The 24969-nt window shown below is 41.6% G+C and overlaps 3 protein-coding genes across 4 annotated transcripts; 2 read left to right on the top strand and 1 right to left on the bottom strand.

Moving 5' to 3' along the window:
- Positions 1 to 1482: 1482 nt before the first annotated feature.
- pmpca (peptidase, mitochondrial processing subunit alpha) lies at positions 1483 to 9236 on the top strand. The gene is made up of 13 exons (XM_004072053.4): positions 1483 to 1609; positions 2704 to 2906; positions 2982 to 3061; positions 3129 to 3211; positions 3282 to 3376; positions 3457 to 3557; positions 4576 to 4839; positions 4912 to 5004; positions 5076 to 5194; positions 5278 to 5368; positions 6940 to 7002; positions 7087 to 7231; positions 8507 to 9236. Exons 1-13 carry the CDS (start codon positions 1563 to 1565, stop codon positions 8674 to 8676), a joined length of 1554 nt encoding a protein of 517 aa, XP_004072101.1. The 5' UTR covers positions 1483 to 1562; the 3' UTR covers positions 8677 to 9236.
- On the bottom strand, positions 5125 to 14552 carry inpp5e (inositol polyphosphate-5-phosphatase E). Of its 2 annotated transcripts, XM_020705663.3 has the most exons (12): positions 14426 to 14552; positions 13207 to 13965; positions 12893 to 13016; positions 12716 to 12813; positions 12521 to 12645; positions 12213 to 12332; positions 11996 to 12103; positions 11753 to 11914; positions 11561 to 11676; positions 11331 to 11467; positions 5309 to 5436; positions 5125 to 5136 (listed from the first exon to the last, which is right to left on the bottom strand). In XM_020705663.3, the coding sequence occupies exons 2-11, from the start codon at positions 13932 to 13934 to the stop codon at positions 5349 to 5351; spliced, it is 1806 nt and encodes a 601-aa protein (XP_020561322.1). In that variant the 5' UTR covers positions 13935 to 13965; positions 14426 to 14552; the 3' UTR covers positions 5125 to 5136; positions 5309 to 5348. The 2 variants fall into 2 exon arrangements, with proteins under 2 accessions (XP_020561322.1, XP_004072102.1); XM_004072054.5 differs by lacking the exons at positions 5125 to 5136; positions 5309 to 5436 and adding an exon at positions 9152 to 10324.
- A 2882-nt stretch (positions 14553 to 17434) lies between these two features.
- Positions 17435 to 18368, top strand: LOC101161489 (gamma-crystallin M2). The gene is made up of 3 exons (XM_004072055.5): positions 17435 to 17661; positions 17740 to 17982; positions 18059 to 18368. The coding sequence occupies exons 1-3, from the start codon at positions 17629 to 17631 to the stop codon at positions 18332 to 18334; spliced, it is 552 nt and encodes a 183-aa protein (XP_004072103.1). The 5' UTR covers positions 17435 to 17628; the 3' UTR covers positions 18335 to 18368.
- Positions 18369 to 24969: the final 6601 nt, after the last annotated feature.

Below are 24969 nucleotides of genomic sequence, written 5' to 3'. Positions count from 1 at the left end.
CAACACTGTGAAAGTCAGGGAAGCAACATAAAAAAGGATGAAAAAGCCTGGAGGCTTGAAGGCGGACTGAGCAGCATTACTGAGGTCGTTGGAACACAGAGCCTGCTCCAACATTTCCTGAGTTTCAACACTTATTCCTGAAAAAAAATGCATCTTTTAGACTAATAATTTGTATTTGATCGTATTAAACTAGATCAATTAAATGTAAATTTACTACGAGGTCTTACCATGTTGGGTCCATTCCCTCCAGGCGTGTAGATATTCAGGGTCATGTACTCCTCCAGAAGCTGCATTCATTAAAAAGAAAAAAAACTTTTGAAAGCTTTTCTTGGACATTTAAAACAAATTCTAGTTCCTCGCCTACCTCCAGGATGCTCCATCAGCAAGTGTCTTAGGTCTCCAAGAGCTCGAGTCAGGTTCTCCAGCTGGTGTTGCAGGTGCAGGTTTTCTTCTTTCAGGGTGTGGATGGTGTCCTGCAGCTCATAGGTTGAGCTGCCGTTTGAAAGCAGACAGATCCAGCACATGACCACAGTGGCCTGCAAGGTGGAGAACATGATTGTGGATTGGAGCCCTGTTTGGTCTCCTGTCAGCTCCACAGTGGTCCAAAGTCAAGTGGAAATGTTAAAGTTATTCCAGAGCTGGCCTGCTTTTGTATCGGAATTGATTTGACTAACTGCTCCAGGCTTTCTGGCCTTTTATAAAAATCAATTTAGCTAATTGAGTCCAAATTGTAGAGACACAGACACAAGCTTTGTTTGAGTTAATGAGTCTTTGTTCAGTGAAACAGCATTCAAAGAAGCTTCTATTATCAGGGGCCATCAAAAACAGAGGTATTGAACTCTCCACCACTAAGTCTAAAACTTGGTTTAAATTATTTGTGCGCATTTTGTGCTAAAATGTCACTGACCGGTGTGCCGTGAATCATTGCAAAGTCAGCTAGGCTTTAGTTTTATTGGTCTGAAGCATATTGCTTGGCAGTTTCACCAAGTGCCAAAGGTTTCAAGAAAAGAAGACAATAAGTCCAGACGCAATGACTCGACTTCAAGACACATCATCTGGAAGAAGAAAAGCCTTTATGAACTTATTTCTCTATTCACCGCAGTTTAATTTAATTCAGTTTATTTAAAAGGAAATTATTCCACTGATAGGATTCTCTCAAGGCCCTCCACAAAAATTCAGATCCAACTTTATCTCTGTTTCATTGTTAGAAAATAAACAACAAAATTAAATTATTAAATATAACCTAAATAATTCAAGAGTACAACATGGCCAAAATGTTTTAATTTATTTTAATAATTGTGTATGTGAACCATTTAATTTTTATTGTTAGAAATCGTATAATTTTAGGCAATTCATAAATAAAATACTCAAAATACGTTTTACATAAATCAAAACTTAAAGCTAAAATAAATAAATAAAACTTAAAGCTAAAATAAATAAACAAATGAATAAAGAAATAAATAGCTTAAAAAAGACATTTCAAAAAGAAATACCGGAAATACCCTTTCCTCGTCATCGTTATCCGGGTCATCCGGGTTGACTTCCGGTCATTGACAGCAAGGATGGCGACTCGCTTGTCGAGGTGCAGAAGTTGGAATCGAGTTCAAAGGTGAGACTTTTAAGGTGACTCTCTAAAGCTAGCGCGTGCTGGGTGAGCGCGAGCAGAGACCATAAATCCGGGGGGGTCCAGAAGACCCCTGTCAGACGGCAGCAGCCTCCAAACTTCTGTTCGTCCTCAATAAGGTTAGCTCTGCTAGCCAAAGAAAGTGATGCTAAGTGTTAGCTGCTGCACCGGTGTACTGTGGATTTTCATACTGTCGCTTCTTTGTTGTAATTTTTTTGCATTTTTTTAACTCACGTGGTGGCGTTTAGACGACCTAGGTAACGTTAAGTGCACATGCGCAGACTTTACGTCAGGTATCGTCGGGACTTAATATTGACCCGGGTTTGTGCTCAGTCAGCAAACAGATTTTGTAACAGTTTTATGTGATTCGAAACCAATATTACAAAAGTACAACAAGGTCGTGTGATTTAGTCAGAATTGACTGAAAATAGGCATTTTTCCAAAAATATTGGATATCGTGCATGTAATGTTTCTGCTGCCTGAGATTTTCTTCAGGACATATTATTTCCATGAACACTCTTAACTTCTTAATTGTTTTGTACAGTGTCATGAAAGAATTGTTCTTTTTTATATGACAACAAGCTGATGAATTGTGTTAGATTTGAACACAAGCAGATGTTTTTTAGTCAAGTTCAGAGTGTTCAGTTTAATTGTTTTGTTTTTGTAATTCTGAAAAGGACTTATAAAATGTTTCTAAAAAGCTTTTTTTTTAAAGCGTGTTTACCATTAAACACATTCCAGGTCATTTATAGATAAAGAATAACACACTTCTCTTATATATATGTGTGTGTGTATCTAGTACACACATACACAGTTTTTTAAGTTTCAATTAAAGGTTAGCAGTAAAAATCAAAAAGATGTACTTTAAACCAGCCTGTCCTGATACATGTTTTAGATAATAAAACTAAAAATGCTGCTTTTATTGAGACAAATATCCCGGCTAACTTTAAATTTGACAAACGTTTTGTTTGTTTATTTTAAAGAAAACAGTTGTATCTGCAGACATTTAGCTATATACAACACTGTAAATAATGTCTAGCTAATTGCTACATTGTCCGTCTGCTTCTGTTTTTCAAAAGGTTTGGAATTGCAGCTTACAGAAAATACAGCAGCGGCAGTGGATACCCCAATATATCCCTCTCCACACCTCTAACTGGGATCCCTAAACCCGTGTTTGCATCTGTGGATGGCCAGGAAAAATACGAGACTAAGATAACGACGCTAGAAAATGGCCTTAAAGTTGCCTCTCAAAATAAGTTTGGTCAATTCTGCACGGTTGGAAGTAAGTTCAAACAAAAAGAGTAATTGGATCATCTTTAGCTTTGTTGTCTCTTCACACTTTCTTTCTTTCTTTTAGTTTTAGTTAATTCTGGATCCAGACACGAAGCAAAGTATCCGAGCGGAATAGCTCACTTCTTAGAAAAGCTGGCCTTTTCTGTAAGCTAAAATTGTGGAGAGTATTAGTATGTGTGTAAACTGAGGCTTACAACATCTTTACTGTTAGTCCACAGCACAGTATGGAAGTAAAGATGAAATCCTTCTCACGCTGGAGAAACACGGGGGAATTTGTGACTGCCAAACATCGAGGTAAGCCGCACGTTTTCTGTTGAGAGGTTTACTGGATCTAGTCTGAACCACTGACTATGTTCCTGTGCAGAGACACCACCATGTATGCAGTCTCTGCTGAAGTCAAAGGTCTGGACACCGTGGTCAGCCTCCTGTCCGACGCCGTCCTTCAGCCACGCCTGCTCGGTTCGTCCGTTTGTCTTGTTTTTCTTTTCCACTGGTTCTGATCCGTTTTGGAGAACACAAGACTTTTTGTTTCAATGCAGACGAAGAAATCGAGATGACCCGGATGGCCGTTCGCTTTGAGCTGGAAGATCTAAACATGAGACCGGACCCGGAGCCGTTACTCACTGAAATGATCCACGCCGTGAGTGACTCCTCGTGGTTCTGATGCCCTTTTAGGAGAGTTAGTTCATAGGTTGTGGGTTGTTACTTTGGCGCTGATCCGATTCCATTCACAAAACATAAACATCTGTTGTTTTGGATCATTTAACAACACATCCTGAAGCTGTTCTCCACAGTTTAGCCGACTACAGTTCCAACTTCTTCAGACGGTCACATGACGTCGCATCATTGATCAGATTTTACTAATATTCTTAGTTTTATATTCAATCTTTTTATTCAAACTGTCAACTGTTTTTAAAACCAATCTGATTATTTATTTCAGTAACTAAACTTCATCCTAATATTTTATTTTTTCATCTTTTAAAAACACACTTGATTCTTTTACTTTGAGAATCTTCTCCGACACTTTACTCTGAAGGTTTAAATAACTTCCTGTGACATTTGGTTTGTTTTCTTTATATAATTAAATCCACCTTTGTTCTGCATTTTAGAGCCACAATTACATTTTCTACTCGTCTATATTTATAAAGATTGCGAATCAGCAATCTTTGACATCACAAATATTCATTCTCGTTTTCTCTGGATCAGATTACAGATATCCGAGTATTCGGATACTTGTTACAACCCTAATCATTTGTGTATTTTTAAGTGTCAGGATGCACTTCTCACACACACACACACACTGTTGAGAGCTTGTGACAAAAAACAAAAAAGATCTTCTTCAAGCAGGATTTTTTTCGTCTGCCCCTGATTCACAACAACTGGAATAAATACACCCAAATGCATTTTGAGCTTAATTTTTTCATGTGTGTGTCCTTACTCATCAGAAAAATGCCACAAGAACATGTTAAAAACACTATTTTCAGTTGTATATTAAGGTAATACCGTGGAAAACAGGACAACTTTGTGGCTCAGATGAGAAGAGGACACACAATCCAGACATAATCCTGATAAGAATCTCTGCTCTTAGATTCACTTTTTGTACTTCGTGGATTTGTATTGAAGGAAAACTAAACCTGGATGTTGTCGTTTGTCTCCAGGCTGCGTATCGAGGAAACACGGTGGGACTTCCCCGCTTTTGTCCTGCAGAGAATGTGGACAAGATCGACCGGAAAGTTCTGCACAAATACATGCGCAGCTACTACTGTCCTGAGCGCATGGTGCTGGCTGGAGTGGGCATTGAGCACGAGCAGCTGGTTGAATGCGCCAGGAGGTACCTGCTGGGCGTGAAGCCCGTGTGGGGGGAGGGCTCTGCGGCCGACGTGGACCTCTCGGTGGCTCAGTACACGGGGGGCATCGTCAAGGTGAGTCCAGCGCTGCCGCAGAGACTCCTTCGAAACGGAAGACGTGATTGTTCTTCTGTCGGCCCGATTTAGACGGAGAAGGACATGTCGGACGTGAGCCTCGGCCCCACCCCCATCCCAGAACTCACCCACATCATGATCGGCTTGGAGAGCTGCTCCTTCCTGGTTGGTTTTCGGCCGGGCAGGTTTCCGGCGGTCCGCTGAAGCACACAGAGCTGAAAATGCTTCTGTTGCAGGAGGACGACTTCATCCCGTTTGCTGTGCTGAACATGATGATGGGAGGAGGGGGCTCCTTCTCTGCAGGAGGACCCGGAAAAGGCATGTTTACCCGTTTGTACCTGAATGTCCTCAACAGGTCAGTCTTCAACCACCTGCTCTGTGTCCGATTCTGAGTTTATTGCTGATTAAGAACATCTTTACGGCTTTTGTGGTCGGCAGGCATCACTGGATGTACAACGCCACCTCTTACCATCACAGCTACGAAGACAGCGGCCTGCTCTGTATCCATGCTAGTTCGGATCCCAGACAGGTCTGTGTAGCAGCTGATGGGGGCACTTCAGCTCCAATCTGTGATGGATTTCCTTACTGAGTTTATTCCTAACAAAGAAAGCAGATTTGTGTTTGGAAATGCTTTTTAAATGCAGTTGTCCCTCGTTTATCACAGGAGTTTTAAAACTAACCACCAAAAGACTAACGTAGTAAGATAAGTTTTAGAGCAGTAAAATTCCTCACTAGACATAAACATTTTCACACTCTTCTCTCGTGTTTAAACTCACAAAGTGGAAAAATAAGTCCAGGATTATAGAATGAAAACAAGATCTAATCCCAATCACAGATTTACTTGGAAAACTGAACGCATTCTGTACAGGAGACACGACACGCAGGAGATTGATTGACAATATCTACAGCCAATCAGAAAGCAGAACATGGTGTACTGTGGGAATAAGAAAGCGTGGAAAGTTGTGTTTAAAAGAAAATCAGTGAAAGGTGAACTGTGATAGAGTGAGGGAACACTTTATCTGCCAAACATCATGTTTAGTGATCCAAAGCGTCATTTTAGACGGAAAGTTCAACTCTCAGCGCTTGTTTTTGTCCAGATGATGAAGAAAAAGTCCACAAGTAGTTTTCTAGATCCCTTTGGTTGAAGAAATGTCGTACATTAACTCTGATCAAAAAATGTGGGGCTACGAATTCTCACTATAACTCCTAACTACTAAAAAATGTAGCGGGGCACTATGTAGTGCCCCTTAATTTTAAAAGTAATTCAGACACCATGCTCACTACTTTTTTTTTTAAATGGTGAATATGACGTCATCGAATTCCTGAAGTTAAAATCTAAATGATATCAGCGTTTTGCGACGATTATCTATGAGTCCACTGTCTTCTGAATATTAAAAATGTTCATGGTTTATCAAAAAAATACATTTAAATAAAGTTTTTTGGCAAAAATGGTTTTGACCCAATGCATTTTGGTCTATGTTCGCCGATCTAGTGAGCATCGATGCACACTGGTTTTCCATAGAGACTTCTGAGAAATTTCTAGGGCACTGGATTTTGGAGTTGTAGATTTGGACAGCTGTAGAAAATGGAGAACGCTCCATGTAGGGCAGTATGTAGAAAGTAGGGAAGGAATTTAGACACAACGTCGTGGATCAACAAAGACATGTCCATCGTAGAGACATTCGATGGACAGAGATCTTGTCTACTGTCTTCTGTGGAATACCATCCGTCCACCTATGTTCAAGTTTCTGTTGTTCTGGTACACGCCGAAAACAGCATTCAGGCTGTGTGACCGGAACTTCTTTTGTAGGTGTCCATGATCACTTTTTAATGGACAATCTGTAACCAATCAGAATCAGGTATTCACCCGGACCAACTATAGAACAGAGGTGGTCCTGGCTAGATCTACACCCTGGACGGCGCCCTTGTGTTCTAAAAAATCGCCCTCTACAAGATGGCGCCCTGGGTGACCCCCCCTGCATTGCCCATAGGAAAAACCGCGACTGCTTTAAAACAAGATACCATTTCAGTCTAGTAATCTTGCAGCTTTATGTTTTATAGGACGGAATGTGGTTAAGTGTTTCTAACTTCTTCTTTCAGGTGCGTGAAATGGTGGAAATAATCACCAGGGAATTCATTCAGATGGGTGGGAGTGCAGGAGAGGTAATTCACCCCCACCGTTTGCCCTCATGTTGGGGGCTTTTTAACCTAAGTTGATAGGAAATCATTTTACGTTCTGCAACCCAGATGGAGCTGGAGAGAGCCAAGACTCAGCTGAAGTCCATGCTGATGATGAACCTGGAGTCCCGGCCGGTTATATTCGAGGATGTCGGTCGGCAGGTTCTGTCCACGGGGAACAGGAAGCTCCCCCACGAGCTCTGCCAGCTGATAAGTGAGTCTGCCTACTGAACACCCCCGACCGCCACCCCCTCATAAAACAAACAAAATGGAGATGACATCACAGCAGGAGTCTTTTAAGAGGCTCAAAGAATACATATTTCAAAATCCACTACGTTTTAAGCTATTATGGGATGGCCACATGACCTATAACTTGGCGGCCACTTTGAGGTATCGGCAAAATCTTCAGGATTTCCTCGTTGGCGTGGTCGTGCGTGTAGACGGCGGCCGTCAGCCAGGGATGATGCTAATACGAAATGGCTGAACGGCTGTTGCTCGGATATTTTTTACGTAAGGGTTTATGGCCCACGAAGTTTGCATTATCGTTGCTTCTGCGACGTGCGTTCATTTCTCCAGATGATGAAGCTAAAGTTTGTTTTTAAGACCAGGTGTGCATTATCATTTTTTAATGCACACCCAGCAGCCAATAAGAATCAAGAATTCACCTGGACCATGGTATAACAAAATTGAATCCATGAATTGCAGCTCAAGCTGAATGAAAGGATATGACGAACATTCTGAACAGACTAGCAATGTGGGTGTGGTCAACAAAAACCTTTGTTGCCAGGAGAATTCAACATTTTACCTTTAATAAGGCTGTTTCTGAATTCCCACCCTAACCCTATAGTGCACTCTATAGAGCGTTCTCCATTTTCTAGTCCTATCCGAACCAATTCCAAAATCCAGAGCCCTAGAAATTTCCCAGAAGTCTCAGCGTAAAAACAGTGTGCATCAATGCTCACTAGATTGGTGAATATAGACCAAAATGCATTGTGTCAGAACAATTATTGCCAAAATAATTTATTTAAATGTATTTTTTTAATAAACCATCAACGTTGTTACCTTCAGAAGACAGTGGACTCATAAACAATCGTCGCAAAGCGCTCATATCAATTAGATTTTAACTTTGTGAAATCGATGACGTCATATCCAGGCATGGTGTCCGAATTGCTTTTAGAATTCTAGTTTTTTAGTAGTTTGGGGTTGGGGTGGGAGAGGTACGTAAACCTGTTCGTCACCCCCAGGCGAGCAAAATGATGAAATGGCTGCTAAGGAGATAAAACCAACAGAAAAGGGTGTTTTTTTTTCATGAATCTGTCACAAGCACCTCTGACCAGTGTGGCAGGGGCGGAAGGGGGGGGGGGGGCGGTGAAGCAGCTGCTTCACTAGTGAGGGCGGGTCAAAAGAGGGCAGTGGGGACAGGCAGCCCCACTCGCAGCTTTATTTGATTTCAGATCGGCCCCTGAAAGGAGCCCTTCGTTGTTTTCAGGTAAAGTGACAGCCGGCGACATTAAGAGAGTGACCACCAAGATGCTGCGCGGTAAACCTGCAGTGGCGGCGCTGGGCGACCTGAGCGAGCTGCCCTCCTACGAGCACATTCAGGCCGCGCTGTCCAGCAAAGACGGGCGGCTGCCGCGGATGTACCGCCTCTTCCGGTAAACCTCCACCGAGCCGCCAGACGGCGGACTGGATCGGACTTTTGCTCTAGCGGCCCCTCCCAACTCTGAACTCGCCACACATGAATCTGGGAGGGGCGGGGGGAAAACAAACCATGGGGGTTTTAAAGCAGCTACTCCACATTAATCATAGTTGTTCATCTTATGGATCTGCGCTCATTTCTGGGATGCAGTTCGGTCTCAAAGAAACGCTTTGAACCCAAAACAGCTTCCTGCCCCCTTCAAAGTAAAAGTGAATGTTTTAATGTGTGAATCCACACAGGAAGTGTGTGATAAATTATTATTTACTGTACCCTCAGGATTCTTTAAAGTTTTTTTTTAAAGCATTGGCTTAAACATATCACAGGAATTATGAAAAGGTTGAACTTTTTCCCCAACACTTTCCAATCGTGAGAGTTTTGAGGTTCACCTGTTGGCCAAATGTTCTGTAAAAAGAAAAGAAAAAGAACAACCAACCCTCAAGATGTCAGATTTTTAATGTCAGTTTCTGTTCTTACAAGTTACATGAGACATTTCAGCGAATAATAAATATTGGTAAACATCTTTTGCTTTATCCTGTTAATGCGGTTTAGTACAAGTTACAAAAATAAAAAAATCTCAGCATCTGGGAAGCTACATATATACAAGACTTTGTTTTGGGTCTGTTTTAAAACGTTAAACTTTGATTTGAAAAGTTCGGTATATATTTTTTAATCGTTAAAAAAATCTTCAGAAACGTTTCTTTCCTAATTCTTTTTTCTTGTTCTTTAAGTAAAAAAGCTGTAATGTGTTTCTCTGACGTTTTTCCTCCAGTCTGTAAATGTGGAAACTGAAAGCGTCAGGACAACATGTGATCTTTTTCTCTACAAAATGGTGAAGGTGAGGCTTTCACAGATTGGCTTTTCTTTTGCCACTTCCAAGCGTTTCCCTCCCTCTGCTCAGAAAACACCGGCGTCTTTTCCCTCAGTCTACAGTCAAGTGTTCGACACTCTGCATGTGTCTGGCAAAGATATGGACAAACGTGTGGGGGAAAATGTAAATGAGGGCAGGTTACATGGCGTTAAAGGAGCAGCTTATGAGGAAACGATGTAGAGCCACAGGCACTTTTTCTTTTTTTGCTTTTCATGCGGTAAAAACAAGTTAACCGTTGTGCTACATCCACTGACAGCTTCTATGGGTTTATATGGTGAGAAGTAAGGCAGTGAGTTATGGGCTTGTTGTAGTGCTTCGCCTGACCTCATGATGGTGGAACAGAGTCTCCCTGATCTGTCCTCATTCTTCTCAGCTGTCACCCCGCAGGGCTGGTAAACGCACAGATTCTGCCGCTCTGATTCAAGTCCCTTCAGATACGGTTAGTGTAAAACCACAAGGCGATTCTTCGGGTTCCTCCTGACGGGAGAAATCCGGTTTGCAGAAAAAAGGTCCAGTCAGTCCACGTTGAGCCCCGGTGGACGATCGGCTTTGGTTTTCCTTTTGGTCCTCTTCCAGCCGAGGCACAGGCTGGTTCCGGTCCGGCGGGTCAGGAGATGCTGCAGACGGTGCTGGGGCTCGTCATCCCCTCTTTGGCTCTCCTCAGCTCTCGGGCGGCCATCCTCCTCTTAATGCCCTCCAGGTACAAACCTCTGTCAAACTGCCCCGCACACAGGGGAACACTGCCCGCCCCCATACAGAAAAACAGCAGAAATGTGGGGAGGAAACCAGAATCCGCTTGAAGCAAAGGAAAAAAACCCTGATGGTACATGTGAAAACTGTTTCAAACTTGAAAAATAATGTAAATTAAAAAAAAACAAGTTAAAAAAATACTGAAAACTTGGATAAAATTAAAGTATAACAAAGGGAAGATGGTTAGAAATGTAAAAAAAACAAAAATAGGACAAAAAAGCAGCAAATATTTCAAATTAACACTTTTAGGTTTATAGTTTTGCAAGTTTTCAGTATTTCTTGAAATTTAAAAACATTTCTATCAAGTTCAGAACTGTTTTCATTTATTTTTTTCCAGTTTTCAATGTGTACTTTTATGTTAAAAAACTTTATATTTACAATTAGTTTTTTAAATATTTGTTTTTTGTTATAGATGCTATACGAAGAAAGTTTTAGTACATAAGTGGTTTGATGCACATTTGCATCAAAAGGGTTAAGACTTTTCAAATTTACAATGTTTTTTTCTAAATGTTTTGATTTTTTTTTTCACGTTTACAGTGTGCTCTTGAGGATTTAAACTTTTTATTTACAATCTGGTTTATTCTTCACTTTAAGCTGATTTCCATTGGACTCCTTTTGTTAACTGAATCTACTCTTAAAGGTACAATAAGTAGCTTTCAATTTAAAGACGTTGTTTGGACTTTCTCTTCATCACTTTTCCTTTTTCATTAAACAATCTTATGACGTAGTTCCTCCTTTAAGGATCATGTCATCCAAACATCTGAAGCCTTGAATTTGACCTTCATCAGTCTAACAGTAGGATGAGATTCCTCCAAAAACTGCAAATATCTGACTTGAGCGCCACATTTGGTAAGTCATAAAAGACAGATCGCATTTTCCAGCTGGACTTTGAATTAATCTGGCATAATCTTATGCAAAGTCAAAATGAAAAAGGTTATGGTGGAAGATGCCGGGGATAAATTGACAGTGATTGTGATTGGAGTTGGCAGGACTCACTTGTCTCTTCCTGGCCTGACTTTGACCTGAAAGACCCCGATGACGGGCCTGTGGTCGGACGTCCTGACACTGGAGCAGCTGTTGTATTTGACCACCTTAATTTCTTTGGGGTTCCTGCTCTTGAACAGAATTCTGTCCTGCAAATGGAAACGCAGAAGATCTCAAACCTGCTGTTCAAATGACGTAAAGTCTGACCTGAAAGTCACGCGTCCGTCTCGCTTCGGTCTTACCGTGTACGAAGGCGTCCTCTGTTTGGATGTAGTGTCGTATTTATCACAGCCGATGTCAAATTTGTAGGTGGGGAAAAAGCATATGGGAGCCTCTTTGAAGCCTTTGAAGATGGAGCCTGCAGGTGAATGGAAGGACGTTACTCTTTCCTTCTGTTAGGACGTCTAAAAGACCGAAGCCTCGTTTGTTCTCACCATCCTTCAGTTCCTTGGAGAGCTGGTCGTGCTCCAGCAGGGTGCTCATATCGCCCCCTACTGTCCGCGCCATGATGGCCTCCACGTCGGCTCGATCTTTATTCAGCCTAAAGTTAAAGTCTCCAAACCAGAAGACCTGATCGAAGCGCGTGGTGACATCAGCTGCAGGAACAGAAAATGTTTACAACGTGAGGCTTTCCGTTCCTAACCGCTTCGTTTGAATCGTGAGATTTTCCGATTTACATAGTTCAGAGCGGTAGGGATTGGTGTCTGGAAGGCTTTTAGGAAGAGTCAACGCCTCGATGATCTTGTTGTAATCCAGAACTCTTTCGTAAACTTTGGCGTCTCCGGCTAGAAGAGGAACAGAGTTACAGATCAAAGGCTGCAGACGGTTTGGGTTGAATCGTCCTGTGAGAAATCCCAGCCGTGGCGTCTCCGGAGCGCAGAGGCTGGTACTCACAGGTGAAGTGAGACGTGATGAACAAAAACGACGTTCCAAAGAAGGTTAAAGCGATTCCCAAAGCCCCTTTGGTTTTGATCTGAGAGATGATCCTGGTTGTGACTGTCGAGTGCTCCGGCACTGTGGGGGGCAACAAAAGACAGATTTGGTTTTTGTTGATCGACTTTATCATCATTCCCAATCAGATGGAGACGGCTTTTTCCCACATTAAAATAACCTGCAGAATTATTTTATCAGAGAAAGTTAGACTTTATAACATTGAGCCATAAATCTGACCAAAAGCTGCAAAGAAACATGACTAAACGCACCTGAACAGAACCATATAAGGTCTCTTCTTGTGAACACGTTCAGGTATAAAACGCCGTGTGATGCTGCGTACAGCATCACATAGTGAGGCCCCAGTGTTTCCTGGATGCAGATCTCCCACTCCCTCCTGCAGGGACACACAGCGGTTTACACGGCGCTCATGAAGCGCCGCGCATCAACCTTAACATCCGACATACTTGTCCTGGCATCCCTCCTGAACGCCGACCACGTAGAAATCCTGCGCAAACTCTGAGTCGGTTGGAAGGAGGAGGTCGTTCAGGTTGGCTGGAAGAAACTGGGAAAAGACAGAGAGGTGGGTCAAAGCTCAGCTGGAGGCTGTGGAGTGACGTCCAGCCGCCAGTCCCACGTCTAACCCGCTCCCCCTGCATGTTCCATGTGACGATGTAAATGCCCAGCGTCCTGTTGGGGAAGTAACGTTCCAGCTCCTCGGCGCCGAGCAGGGCGCTGCTTCCCAGAACGCTGCCCTCCAAGAAGCTCCTGGAGAGAAGACACAGCAAGAACAGACGTGACCCATTGGTTGCTCTGCTCGTGTCCAAACGCTGTGAAGAACGAGCTTCTCCTCTGAACCTTCCTCCTAAAGAGAATACCAGCAATGATCTAAAACCACATGATGTCCAAGGACTGCCTTCATCAACAAATGCACCATGACCTGCTGAGCCCACCGTACCTGTTCCTCATGTCCTGGGGTCTGATGGGGCTCAGAACGCTGTAGAAGGACTTCAGGGTGTTCACAGAGATGTCATCCGACCCCATGTCCTCCAGCTGGCTGTGAGATCTCTCGCCTAACTTCTGTTTGCCCGGCATTTTATAATCCAAACAATCTCTGTCAATCCTATTAGAGGTCCTTAAAGGGGCGGACACGAAGCTCCTCTCCAGAGCGGGCAGGGGCCCTCGTGGTTGCAGAGGTGACAGGCGCACTTTGGCGGGCCTCTCCTCGCTGCTGCTCTGCTGGCTGTGCGGCCTGCCGTCGCTCCCGGACAGGCTGCTCCCTCTGCCCCGGAAGTCTGGTGAATCCTGGTCATCATCCCTCCCGCTGAGGGCAAAGACGGCCGGAGCTGGGGGGTCTTCTTTAAGCGAGTCGGTGGAGGAGCCGGTACCCGCCCGGTCACTCAGACTCTCCTGGCTGTTGTGGATCCTCCTGGTTCTCAAGGTCTCCTCCAGGGAGACGCTTTTGACGAACCGTGTCAGCTTCGGAAGTGAAGGGGGTCTGGGCTGAAATGTGGTGACCTCTCCCCCGGCAAGACCTGCAACATCCTCATTCTGCTTGGCCAATCTCCTGGCTGTTAAGGGGGTCTGGAGTCTTTGGCGCTCATGGGAAACGGAGTTCCCTTTAGCGAGGCTGGACAGGTGGAGGGCTCCGTTCTCTCCATCCTCACTCATTCTCATGTCCAACATCAGCTGCGGTTTCTCATCGCTGTAACGGCGCCTGCAGACAAACATGAGAGTCCGGCGTTTCAGCAACAGCTTTATCCTAAACCTGACTGCTAAAATTAACTGTACCCCATCTATTAAAATGTTTAGATCGAAACAAAAGTTCACTTTGAAGCGGTAATAAATGTGACGCGCTGTTAGCTAGTACTAGGTTAGCTTTAGCCGTCCCTTTCTGTCTCCGAAAAAAACTCTCCTAAAATACTTCATTAAACATTTTATTGGGAATTAAAGTCATTTCGCATCAGTTTTGCAATAAAGTTGCATTTTCCGTTCTGTAACTAATAGTCCACGCTGACTGAGTCATTATTTTGCTGTTGTTCACAGAGCTAAAGAAGTGCTAAATAACAGCTAGCTAAGCTAACAACATGGCAGCGTCTGTTTTTATATTTATAGCCACATATCTATTATTTTATTTAAGTTTTACTTGTAAGTTGAATAACTCAAAGCGTCCTTACCTCCGCTCAACACTTTGCTTCGGGGCACCTTTTTTTTTAACACTGGCCGACTACTTCCTTAGCAACGACTGACAACAAAGGTTTCGTTGCTACGTGATCGATTAGGCTTTGTCACAGCGCCCCCGCGTGTTGAGAAGGTTGATTGCAGCTTGTGAAGTACATAATCCACAAAGGAGTTTTAAAATATATTCGACAAAATCTGTCCATAAGTATTCCTCTCAAGAACTTTTTTGTTACATTTGTAAAAATTATAAATATTTTACTTTTGTTCTAAAAAAATGTAAAAAGAAACAACCAAGTTTACAGTTTTTTACAATTAACACACCATAAAGGATCAGTATAAGTATTATAGTATTATATATTAAGAATAATTTATTTTTTGCTGCTTAGCTCGATATAAATATAACCAGCTTCTGAGTTAAGTCAACTTTTTGATTTTTTTTTAAAATGCTGCACTCTCTTTTGATTAAAAATTACAAATACAATTTTGAATAATTACATATACTGAAAATTGTCAATTTCTCATTTCTTATTCTCAACCTTCAAAAAGCTGAACCTAGACGGTTTAAAAGATTCAAACCAGCCATCCATCCACCCCAATTCAGGATTATTAGTCATTAGCAGAACAATCAAGTCAAAAGAGTGGAAAAGGTTTTGAGTTTTAATCCTATTTCGGTCAATTATCTAAAGCTGGACAACAGGTTTATTTTTAATTTATGTCTTAGTTAACTTAATATAACTACTCTACAGTGATTTTTTTTAATGTTTATTTCTATTATAACAAGAAAAATGTTGCTGAAAATCCCAAAGACTTTTAAAACAAGTATTCCATTAATAGTTGGTAAGTGGTCTCTCTAAACTTCAGCTGAATTTTATTGAAAGGTCCTGAAACTGGCTGTGAATCCTATTCTATTATTTTAAATTCTACATAAATATATCCTATAACTATTTTTTTTCTTTTTACACATTCTGTGGATTTAATTAACATGCCAGAAATGTACAAACTTTGATTTCTGGTGACCCAAACCAACCCAAACCTCATATCGTTTTGTTTATTTTCCACTTTAACATCATACAGGAAGACCTCAACTAGCAACTTAAATGTAAAAACTACTGTTTTTTTTAATCCATATTTTTATGCATTCGTTAAAAATCTAAGAATTTATTTAGAAGATTCTCTTGTTTTATTATTTTTTCTGTCGAACTTTGAAGACTCATTCTTTTACCACCTTAAAAACTTTATTGCTAAATTCATATTTTAATGTCACTTTGCCAGATTGTTGACCTTTAACCTCCATGATTTTCACCCGCAGAGCAGACATTTTGCTGAAATATCACCTGAATTTATTGTTCATGTTTGTGAGAGTGCAATTAAGCAGAGTTCTTCTAAGAATACATGTGAGTTTGAAACTCTGAACTAACAACCACTTCCTGTCAGCTTTACTTCCTCTTCTAAATACTAACTCCTTGAAATGTTTTTTTTTTTGTGTCTGAGATGCTGCAGAATCCATTTTTTTGTTATTTTAGGTGTTATGAGTTGCCACATTTGCAGGAGAAAACTATAGAAAGTTTCTGAAATCTGCAGGAAAACCCATTGTGGAAAAGAGGTTAAAGTCATGGGAGTTTAATAAATAAGATTAGACCGGAAACTGAGTTTATCAGTAGAAACGACCTGTTTTTATGGTTTGGGTTGTAAAATATTGCATAAATACCCTGGAATTAAACACACATCTACATTTAACATGCACATAACTGATGCCCTTATACTTCAGCCAAAATATATATATTTGCACAGATACACACATACATGACACATTAAACCAATTAAATGTGAAGTTTAACAAATAAAGATTTATTTGCTTGAAAAGGAGGAATCTCACCTCTATTATATTAAATTAACTCGTTTTCTTTCTTTACACATAGTTACCACAATGCAGTTCTTCACTTCTGAATAGTTACTTATACTTAACCAGTCCAACTGAAGGTTCTGAAGTGATATTTACGTTGCAAACAAAACTTTCTAAGTTGCAATATGAAATCCAAAATATTTGCTTTCAAAAGCTTTTTTTTTCCTTTCAAAAAGTATTTTTGCGTTTGCAACACAAAGGTTTTCACGTGCGTCGTCTCTCAACTTTTTGAAAGCAAATATTTAATATTTTCATTTGCTACTCAGAAAGTTTTGTTTTCATCGTTGTGGCGTAAATCTCACTTCATAGAAGGTCGTTTAACAAATCCATGCGTTTTAAAAAAGGTTTTAATTAGGGCTAAAAACAGCATAATCAAAATTAAAGCGCTTTGAAAAATGATCAAAAGACGATCGGATGTTAATAGCATCAAATAACAACGATGATGTGCTTATTGATTACAGAAGAACACACTGAGCATAATTCTAGATATCATTATTACAAAGATAACGTTTAAAATGAGATATTCTGTCTTTAACAAACTGTTATTTTATTTTTTGTTTTAAATTTGAATATTCTTTTGCGATGCTCTGTGGTGTAGTGGTCAGCACTTTCACCCTTACAGGGATGCTTCTTTTTATAAAACACCCTTATTTTTTAAGCTTTTCCCTTTTTGCTGCATAAAGCTCTGCAAAACACTTTCAATTATATTTGGGTATGAAATGTGTTTCCAAATCGAGCTGCATTGCTTTTACCAGACAGTCCTAATAGGCAGTGGAGGTCAGAAAGAAGACATGAAGCAGAAGGAAACTACGAGGATTTTTGTAACGGTATTTGAAGCGGAGCTTTGTCTATTTAAGTAGACATGCACTAAATGAATCAGATTGTTGTGCCAACTACTGATCAATGAATCGGATGTTTCCAGAAGACTTCTTTTTTTTACGCCAGAACGCTGCAGGCGGACAAAGAAGAGAAAAAAACCTGAACAACAGACACAACTGTTGTTGCTGACAGAACACTGAACCCCCCCATTGTTAACCCTTTCATCCAGCCCCCAGTGTTGTACCACAAACGGCCTCTGAAAGGATTTCTGGGCTCGCTGGCCCCTGGAAACGCTCCGTCCCTGTTCTGCACATTTCAGTGACAGGTGTTGCTGGCTCAGGAGGTTTGGGACAAAGGGCCGGTCTGGGGGGGTCAGGTATAAAAGGAAAGGGTTAAACCAGGTGGGGTACAGTTTGGTGCAGGAGGAAGTACAGCAGCAGCAGCTCCAGCAGCAGCAGAATCCAACCGAGCAGCAAGATGACTTCCAGCGGAATGAACATGATGAGCAGGGTGGGCGTCCGGGATTCCTCCGTCCTGGTGAGACCAAACGCAGCTTTTGGGCTAAACGGCGCCTCTGTCCCTTTTCAGATCGTCTTCTACGAGGACAGGAACTTCCAGGGTCGCTCCTACGAGTGCATGAGCGACTGCCCAGACATGTCCTCCTACCTGAGCAGGTGCCACTCCTGCAGGGTGGAGAGAGGCTGCTTCATGGTCTACGACCGCACCAACTACATGGGGAACCAGTACTTCATGAGGAGGGGCGAGTACGCCGACTACATGAGCATGTTCGGCATGAGCGACTGCATCCGGTCCTGCCGCATGATCCCCATGGTGAGCTAGCATCTCCTGTGTTGGTGGCGAGCTGCGGGATGTTCTGTGTCTCACCGGCTCTCTGGCGATTCCACAGTACCGGGGGTCCTACAGGATGAGGATCTACGAGAGGGAGAACTTCGGAGGCCACATGTACGAGCTGATGGACGACTGCGACAACATCATGGACCGCTACCGCATGAACAACTGCATGTCCTGCAACGTGATGGACGGCCACTGGCTGATGTACGAGCAGCCCCACTACAGGGGCAGGATGATGTACATGAGGCCCGGCGAGTACCGGAGCTTCACCAACATGGGCTGGAGCGGCCACTTCATGAGCATGAGGCGCATCACCGACTCCTTCTATTAGACTCTTTGCACTGAATAAAGCTGTCACAAACCCAGAGCAGGCGGCGAAGTCCTCATTTCCTCTGAGAACGGATCAAACTTTAAATTTAAAAAAATCAAACACACGTGAACAAAACTGCTTTGCATTTCCCAATTTCCAACCAAATGTGCAGTAGAATTAGTCAGTTTAGTTGTGGAACATCTATCACTTTATAGTGAAAAGAACAGGAGCCAAAATATGAAAACGATATAAACATTTTGTACCTTATCTGAAAAACGTCTAAAATCCCTTCCAAGCTTTTAATGCAAAATAAAAAAAAAATAATGAAAATCTAAACAGCCATATTTGAAATTCAGTGGATGAACATCAAATGATAAGAAACGCTGTGGCTAATAGTTTGAGAGGGTACAGAGTAAAAGATGGAAATAATGTACAAATGATAAACTGCAAAGGCCATGAAATGCTTAAATCAAATGAATGTAAATGCTAAGTTATAAAGACGCCCAGACTTCCCTCTCCCAGGCCGCTTCCTCCAGCTCCTCTGAGAGGTCTGTAACATGTCTGATGGACATATTTGTGCTCGTACACAATGATTATTGTCAAATAGAGTTTGGATCATTGCTTTAAAGTCAGTGGGATGAAGCAGATTTATATAATCCCATTTCTGTTATACTTTTTTTTTTCATGATGACTTTCTTCATTTTTTAACCGATGCATGAACTGAACCGTGACGCCAAAGACGGGCAGAGTTCCATCCGCTGGTGATAGCTGACGGTCCGGATCGCTGAACAGTCGTTGGTTTGATTCCTGAGTGATCTCAGCTCCGTGAGGCGACCCGAACGAGATCACACGCACGTGGGAAATGCAACCACGTCAGGAGGGCAAAGGTCAAAAAACGCTTTGATGACAGAATCTCAAACTACAGTTGTACCTGAAACTCTTTTGACGCTGAGTGTCGTGTCCTCAGCACGGAGGACCCCCCCCCCACCCCACCCACCCCCATGAGAAGAAATGCCGACCCTCCCAGCTGAGCTGCAGGAGGTTTAGTCTGAGCACAAAAGTAAAACTGTTTTGTCTGCGGCCTTCCCCTCGTAAACCTGGACGTTCTCGGATAAACTCTGGATTCCGTGGCTGCACCTCAGTGTTGCTGTGTTATTATGGGATGTAAATATTTCTGTTGGAGCACCTGAATGTGTTTCCATCTGCTCCATCCTCAGTCAAAACAAGCCCAAGTAAAGATGTCAGAGTTGATTTAGTGGAACAATAGGAGGAGAAGGAGGAGGCTGAAGCCTGGGTTAGGAATGTAGATGATGATTTATGTCCTCTGCAGGATCATGCAGATGTTTGTGGAGCACTTAGCAGGTTTACATAGGAGGGAACCTAAACGTCAGTCCAGTGTTGTCCTGGGACCCTGTGCACAGTTTATGCATTAGAGGTCTGCAGACGTTTCTCCAGCATTTCTGCGTGACTGTAACATCTCTGGTTCATGGTCTTCACAGTGTTGGATGTGCTGTTTTAGCTCCAGTTCAGACTGTCCACTCATTCAGTCACTGGATGGCTGTGATTGACAGCTGACCCCCTGACTTTCCCCTCCTGCCCCCCTGGTCAGAGCTGCATGTGACCATTTCATCTATCTATTGATCGTTCGATCGATCCATCCATCCATCCATCCATCCATCCATCCATCCGCAAAAGTAAATTATTCGATTTCCTTGGCAACGGATGTTTTGGTTAACCACGCCCACATTCATGTCATATTGTTTTGTTCAGCTTGAGCCAAAGATTCATATATTTAACCTTACAGTATTCCGGTAAAAACACATGAGCATCAGGGGAACGCCACCCATGAAAGCTCGCTACGCTGATGCCGTTCAAAATCTACAAGTCCAACATATTCTCCAAAGAGTTTGGAGGTGACAGAATTAAATCCAGGAGATGAGTTTAAACCTGTCTAAGGTACTAAAGGTGATTTTTTCTTTTTAATTCAAGATGGCACCCCCTTCCTAGGGTCAAAGGTCAACAAAACCTCCATTGTGGTTGTAGATTGACCTGGTGGTATGTGTATGAATATTTATTTTCCCACATTGTGCATAAATTCCCAAATTTCACACGGACACAAAGTGGTTAGTCCTGTGGCCATCCCCTAATAATTTGAAAACTTCCTTTGGATGTCCTTTGACATGTGTGTTTTTTTTTTCAGTTGTGGATTCAGAATTTATTTTGTCCTTTTTTTGAGACCCATAAGAGATTTAGACCCCATTCCTTTGTTTTTTAATGTTTTTTCCCGCTCTGATGTCATCATTTGGGGGGGCAACCGTGGTGGCGAGGGTGAAACTTTCGCTCAAAGGCTCCATAAGACAAAAGAATCGTGAAAACAGTCCAGGAAGGCTGCAGGACATTGATGCAGCTCCTTGGAATCCCTTCATGATCCAAAAACGTCTCAGATGGATTCAAAACTCAGCAGCAGAGCTATGGACATGTATGTATGTATGTATGTATGTATGTATGTATGTGTACATACATGTTTGCGTTTAAAAATACCTGTAAAGGACCCCGAACGATTGCCGTGAAGGAGTGAGATTTAAGGCCGAGTCACACGGCGCATTGTCTGTGAATGAACTGTCGCCCTTTCGTCATACGTGCGTGACATATTCATACGTGTTCCTGGCGTTCATCATTCGTCGACGTGCGCAGATGTCCGTCGAGGGTTTTGGCCGACGGGTCTTTTACTTAAATTTGGTTTTGAGCCGTCGGTTCAGAATTACACAGTTTGAGCATATTTTACGTAGTTGATGCGCAATAATTACGTAAATCTAACGCAATTCTGCATGAATTTGTGGCTTTCTACGACCGTTCCACGCACGTCTAATGGACTTTTCACGCACGTATAATTTCAATGTCATCAATACGGCGCAAATATCACATTAAATTTACGTAATTGTTGCACGAATCACTAACGAGCCTATATAAAAAACTTTTTCTCCGTATATTCGCGAATGACTAATTTTCATCCGTGCCTTATGCGCAGATTGCACGACTGTGTCTGTGTAACGCGGCCTCCAGGTCAGATCCAAACAGGATGAAGCTGCTGCCGTCCATATGCTGCACACGGATGGAGGCAAGTTTAGACGTTTCACCGACTAACATCTGGATCTAAATTTTTATATTTGGAACAATTTCCCCTCCATAGTTGCCGTACCAACAGATCTGCCTTCACCTGCACCAAAAACAAACAAAAAAACAACCATTCCTTTGATTTCTGAAGGAAGCTGCCGGTTAAGATCCGGACAGAATAATTTTTAATAAATTACAGCTGAATGTCACATAGTGATGTACGACTTCCACTTGTCATTTTATTTGATATGGCAGCATCTTTCCATCCCTTTTCTTTCATTTCTTTTCCTCCAGAGAGAAACCAATCCAGCCAGAAAGCGGGCAATCGATGCCCTGATACAGGATTCAGCCTAATGAGGATCAGAAACATCTTAATAGAGACCCATAATCCACCACTTAATCCCTCATTACAGAATCATCTGCATTTTCTGCTCCTGCTCCACTCGGCCGCATTGTTCTGCCTCTTGGCTCAGCCGGAGCTTTTGTCTTCCCCTCGCTGTCAGCTATTTCTGATCTGCTCTCATTAGACTTTGAGAGGAGGCCTGAAAATACTGCTTTTGTGAGCACTTCTATGCTATCTCTGCTCTGAAATGGAAAGTGAGACATATGCTTAATGAGCAGGCGATGGGCAGGGAGCTGCAGCCTGCATGGGACCAAGATTGAGTTTATTGTGAAGGCGACCAACTTTCCAGGCAGCGGGTCTGCTGGTAATAGTGGTTTCTGGGAATGACTCTGACGAGGGACTCTGGGATTACAGTCCAACGCTGACCTGGAGATGGAAACAGCTGGGAAAGTTTGCAGACTTTTTAAATTGGTTTTTGAAGTTTTTATTGTTTTTGTGCCATAATAAAATAAAATAGCTGTATTGAGATGGAAAGAGAGGGGCTGAAAAACAATTGTTTAAACCTTTGTGTTTTATTTTTAAAATATTTTGTAGTGTAAAAATGTATTTAGTCCAAACTTCAGAAGACTTTTTATTGTCATTTTGTTTTTTCTAATTTGCCACAAACTCAAAAACTCATCAGAATTTGCACCAAGTAGCCTGAAAATGAATTTTGGACATAGTAAATGCCCCCCCTCCAAAAAAATGACATGATATGACAGTAGAAGAAATTATTATTTTTTTTATTATACTTAAGCCTACAACCATCACCAAAATTTCGTTGACCTCTGACCTTAAGTAGAGTTTGCCTTCTTAAATGTGTAAAACAGCTTCTATAAATCTAAAACCTCCTGTAGATTTGGATTCATCGCTTCCTAACTCCTCGAGCATCACTGGGAAGCTACTTTAGAAAAAATGTTGGAATTAGACGTTGTAGGCTTTGAACAGCGTTGGCATGTTCTTCATAGATTTTTTCAAACCAGAATCTTGTGAAAATTGAATGCACAAATCGCTGGCTCAAGCTACGGAAGAGGATTAGGGCCATGGAGAAAGAAAAAATTCTGACTTTGCTCGTCACCCCCAGGCAGACAAAATATAAAGTGGTTGCTATGTATGAAGTGATATTTATGCCACCACATTGCAAACAAAACTTGCAGTTACAACAAAAAATATTAAACATTTGCTATCAAATCCTTTTATTTGCTTTCAAAAAACATTTATGCGTCTGCAACGTAAATGTTTCCGCATGCTTTGTGTCTCTTCTCGCTTTTTACCTCTCTTTGATTTTGCTCTCATAGGTTTCAGTCTTGCGTGCCAAAGCTGCCATCAAACAGCTGCTGATTGGTCCAGATTCTAACCAATCAGGTGTCTCTGTCTCACATTGACGGTGCTTGGAGGCAGACATGGACTTTGGACTTTGTATCCGTTCTGTTCAACCAGGATTCTGCAGTCATCAACCATTCTGGACCGTTTCTCTCAGAGTCAAACCCAGAAGGAGCAGCAGAGACACATTTTTTGAAAGAGTTTATGAAAACAAAACAAAAAAAAAGTGAAAACAAATTGAAAACAAATGTTTATTAGTTTTATTTGCAACATGTAGAAAGTTTTGTTTTCAATGTCAACATGTCACTTCATAGCTATGGAGATCAAATCCAACAGAAAAGCCATCATTTTGAAAAATGGGGCAAAAGGGGGAAGTGAGGGGCATGAGTCAGCTGCTCAGTGCTGTTGGTTTCTGAGGCTTGTTCTTCTTCCGTATGCAGATCCATCAAAAGTCCGGAGGAACCGACAATGAACGGTTCAGAAGATAAAGGCGGATCAAGAACCAGGAAACGCCTTCCTCTTTTAGGTGATGCTGTGCTGAGACCCTCATGAGGGGCAGATGATTCGCCCAGTAAAGGCATAAGGCAGCCCCCCCATGTCCTGCCCCCCCCCCCCCCCCCCCCATCATTAAAACAAATAAAACTTGTTAAAAGTGCTTGTAAGGCTGAAAATCCCCCCTCCGCCTCGTGCCAATGTACTGCAGACATCATTAGCTGCCTGGATGTGAAGAAAGATCAAAGTTTGCCATCAGCTGTGACCTGGGGGGGGGGTCTCAAAAGCTGCTTGTCAGGTTTCCGTTTTGTTCGGCCTGATTTGAGCTCATGAAGCCTCAGAGTTCCAGTCAATACAGAGAAGGCGCCCATTCGGATGAAAACAATCTGAATCTTTCATCAATAAGCCCCCATCAGGTACGGATCATATTTCCACGAGACTCTGAGAAGAGAAACCAAACGTTTCATGCAACATTTTTAGAGTTAAGCCTATAGGACTCTGCATTACCTTTACGTGAGGGAGAGTTTGGGAATGCTTTATTTTCTTTCAATCAAGAACTTCTGTTTTTTTCATTTTTTGTTTCAAATGAAATTGAGAGTCGGCACAACCTTTTTATAAATGATGTACGGTTTCTGTAGATCCTTAAAACAAATGTTTTACAAGTTGGGAATGATAAAGGGAAAAAAGAAGCATTCCAGAGAGAAAACATCACCTTAAAAGCAGAAGAATGCACCTAAAGGATGTGGAAAATGCTAAATGTGAGGGTTTTGCTTCTACTTATACTATGGGAAATGAGTAAAAGCACCAAAAATGTTAACTTTATTTATCTTTTTGTAATGCTTTTTCATTTTTGCAGCTGTTTCTAAAAGCTGCGCCTTCAATAAAACCATCTAGTGAAGCAAATTTAAAGGTGTTCTTTAATATTTGTTTAGTATATTTATAGGAAAATGTTTTTTACGGAAAAAATTATTGTGGTTTAAATTTTTAACAGATGTAGTTTTGTGAACACAATAAAAACATTTTTTAGCTGCAGACATTTTCTGTTCCTGTCATTAAATCCATCGGCAGTAGGCCTCTGTGTGCTTTTATATGATCAAAAGTGTTAATACAAGATCATAAAATTTGCTTAGTACATCTTATGTTTAATATTCACACATTTTTACAAATATAGACTTAATTTGAACCTCAATACATTTTTATTGCATTAAAATATATTGACTATAAAATGTATTTAGTATAAATAATTAATTTTCAGTTTTATTTTTAATTTAGTAGCTTTTATCTTTATGAGAAATGTATAAATATGTCCTAAAATATGTACATTGACTCAGATTTGAAGTAAATG

The sequence above is a fragment of the Oryzias latipes genome, chromosome 9, assembly GCF_053564925.1.
Source record: "Oryzias latipes strain Hd-rR chromosome 9, Olatipes_Hd-rR_3.1".
Classification (NCBI taxonomy): domain Eukaryota; kingdom Metazoa; phylum Chordata; class Actinopteri; order Beloniformes; family Adrianichthyidae; genus Oryzias; species Oryzias latipes.
The sequence above is the reverse complement of the archived record's forward strand: the minus strand, read 5'-3'. Positions and strand labels throughout refer to the sequence as shown.

Coding starts and splice junctions, on each gene's coding strand:
- inpp5e (XM_004072054.5), bottom strand. CDS start 13,934: ATGTTGGACATGAGAATGAGTGAGGATGGAGAGAACGGAGCCCTCCAC. Junction 12,646..12,715: donor CAGGAGGGATGCCAGGACAA/GTATGTCGGATG, acceptor GTGTCCCTGCAG/GAGGGAGTGGGAGATCTGCA. Junction 12,104..12,212: donor CATCACGTCTCACTTCACCT/GTGAGTACCAGC, acceptor TTCCTCTTCTAG/CCGGAGACGCCAAAGTTTAC.
- LOC101161489 (XM_004072055.5), top strand. CDS start 17,629: ATGACTTCCAGCGGAATGAACATGATGAGCAGG. Junction 17,662..17,739: donor GAATGAACATGATGAGCAGG/GTGGGCGTCCGG, acceptor GTCCCTTTTCAG/ATCGTCTTCTACGAGGACAG. Junction 17,983..18,058: donor CCTGCCGCATGATCCCCATG/GTGAGCTAGCAT, acceptor GCGATTCCACAG/TACCGGGGGTCCTACAGGAT.
- pmpca (XM_004072053.4), top strand. CDS start 1,563: ATGGCGACTCGCTTGTCGAGGTGCAGAAGTTGGAATCGAGTTCAAAG. Junction 3,377..3,456: donor CCTTCAGCCACGCCTGCTCG/GTTCGTCCGTTT, acceptor GTTTCAATGCAG/ACGAAGAAATCGAGATGACC. Junction 7,232..8,506: donor CGAGCTCTGCCAGCTGATAA/GTGAGTCTGCCT, acceptor CGTTGTTTTCAG/GTAAAGTGACAGCCGGCGAC.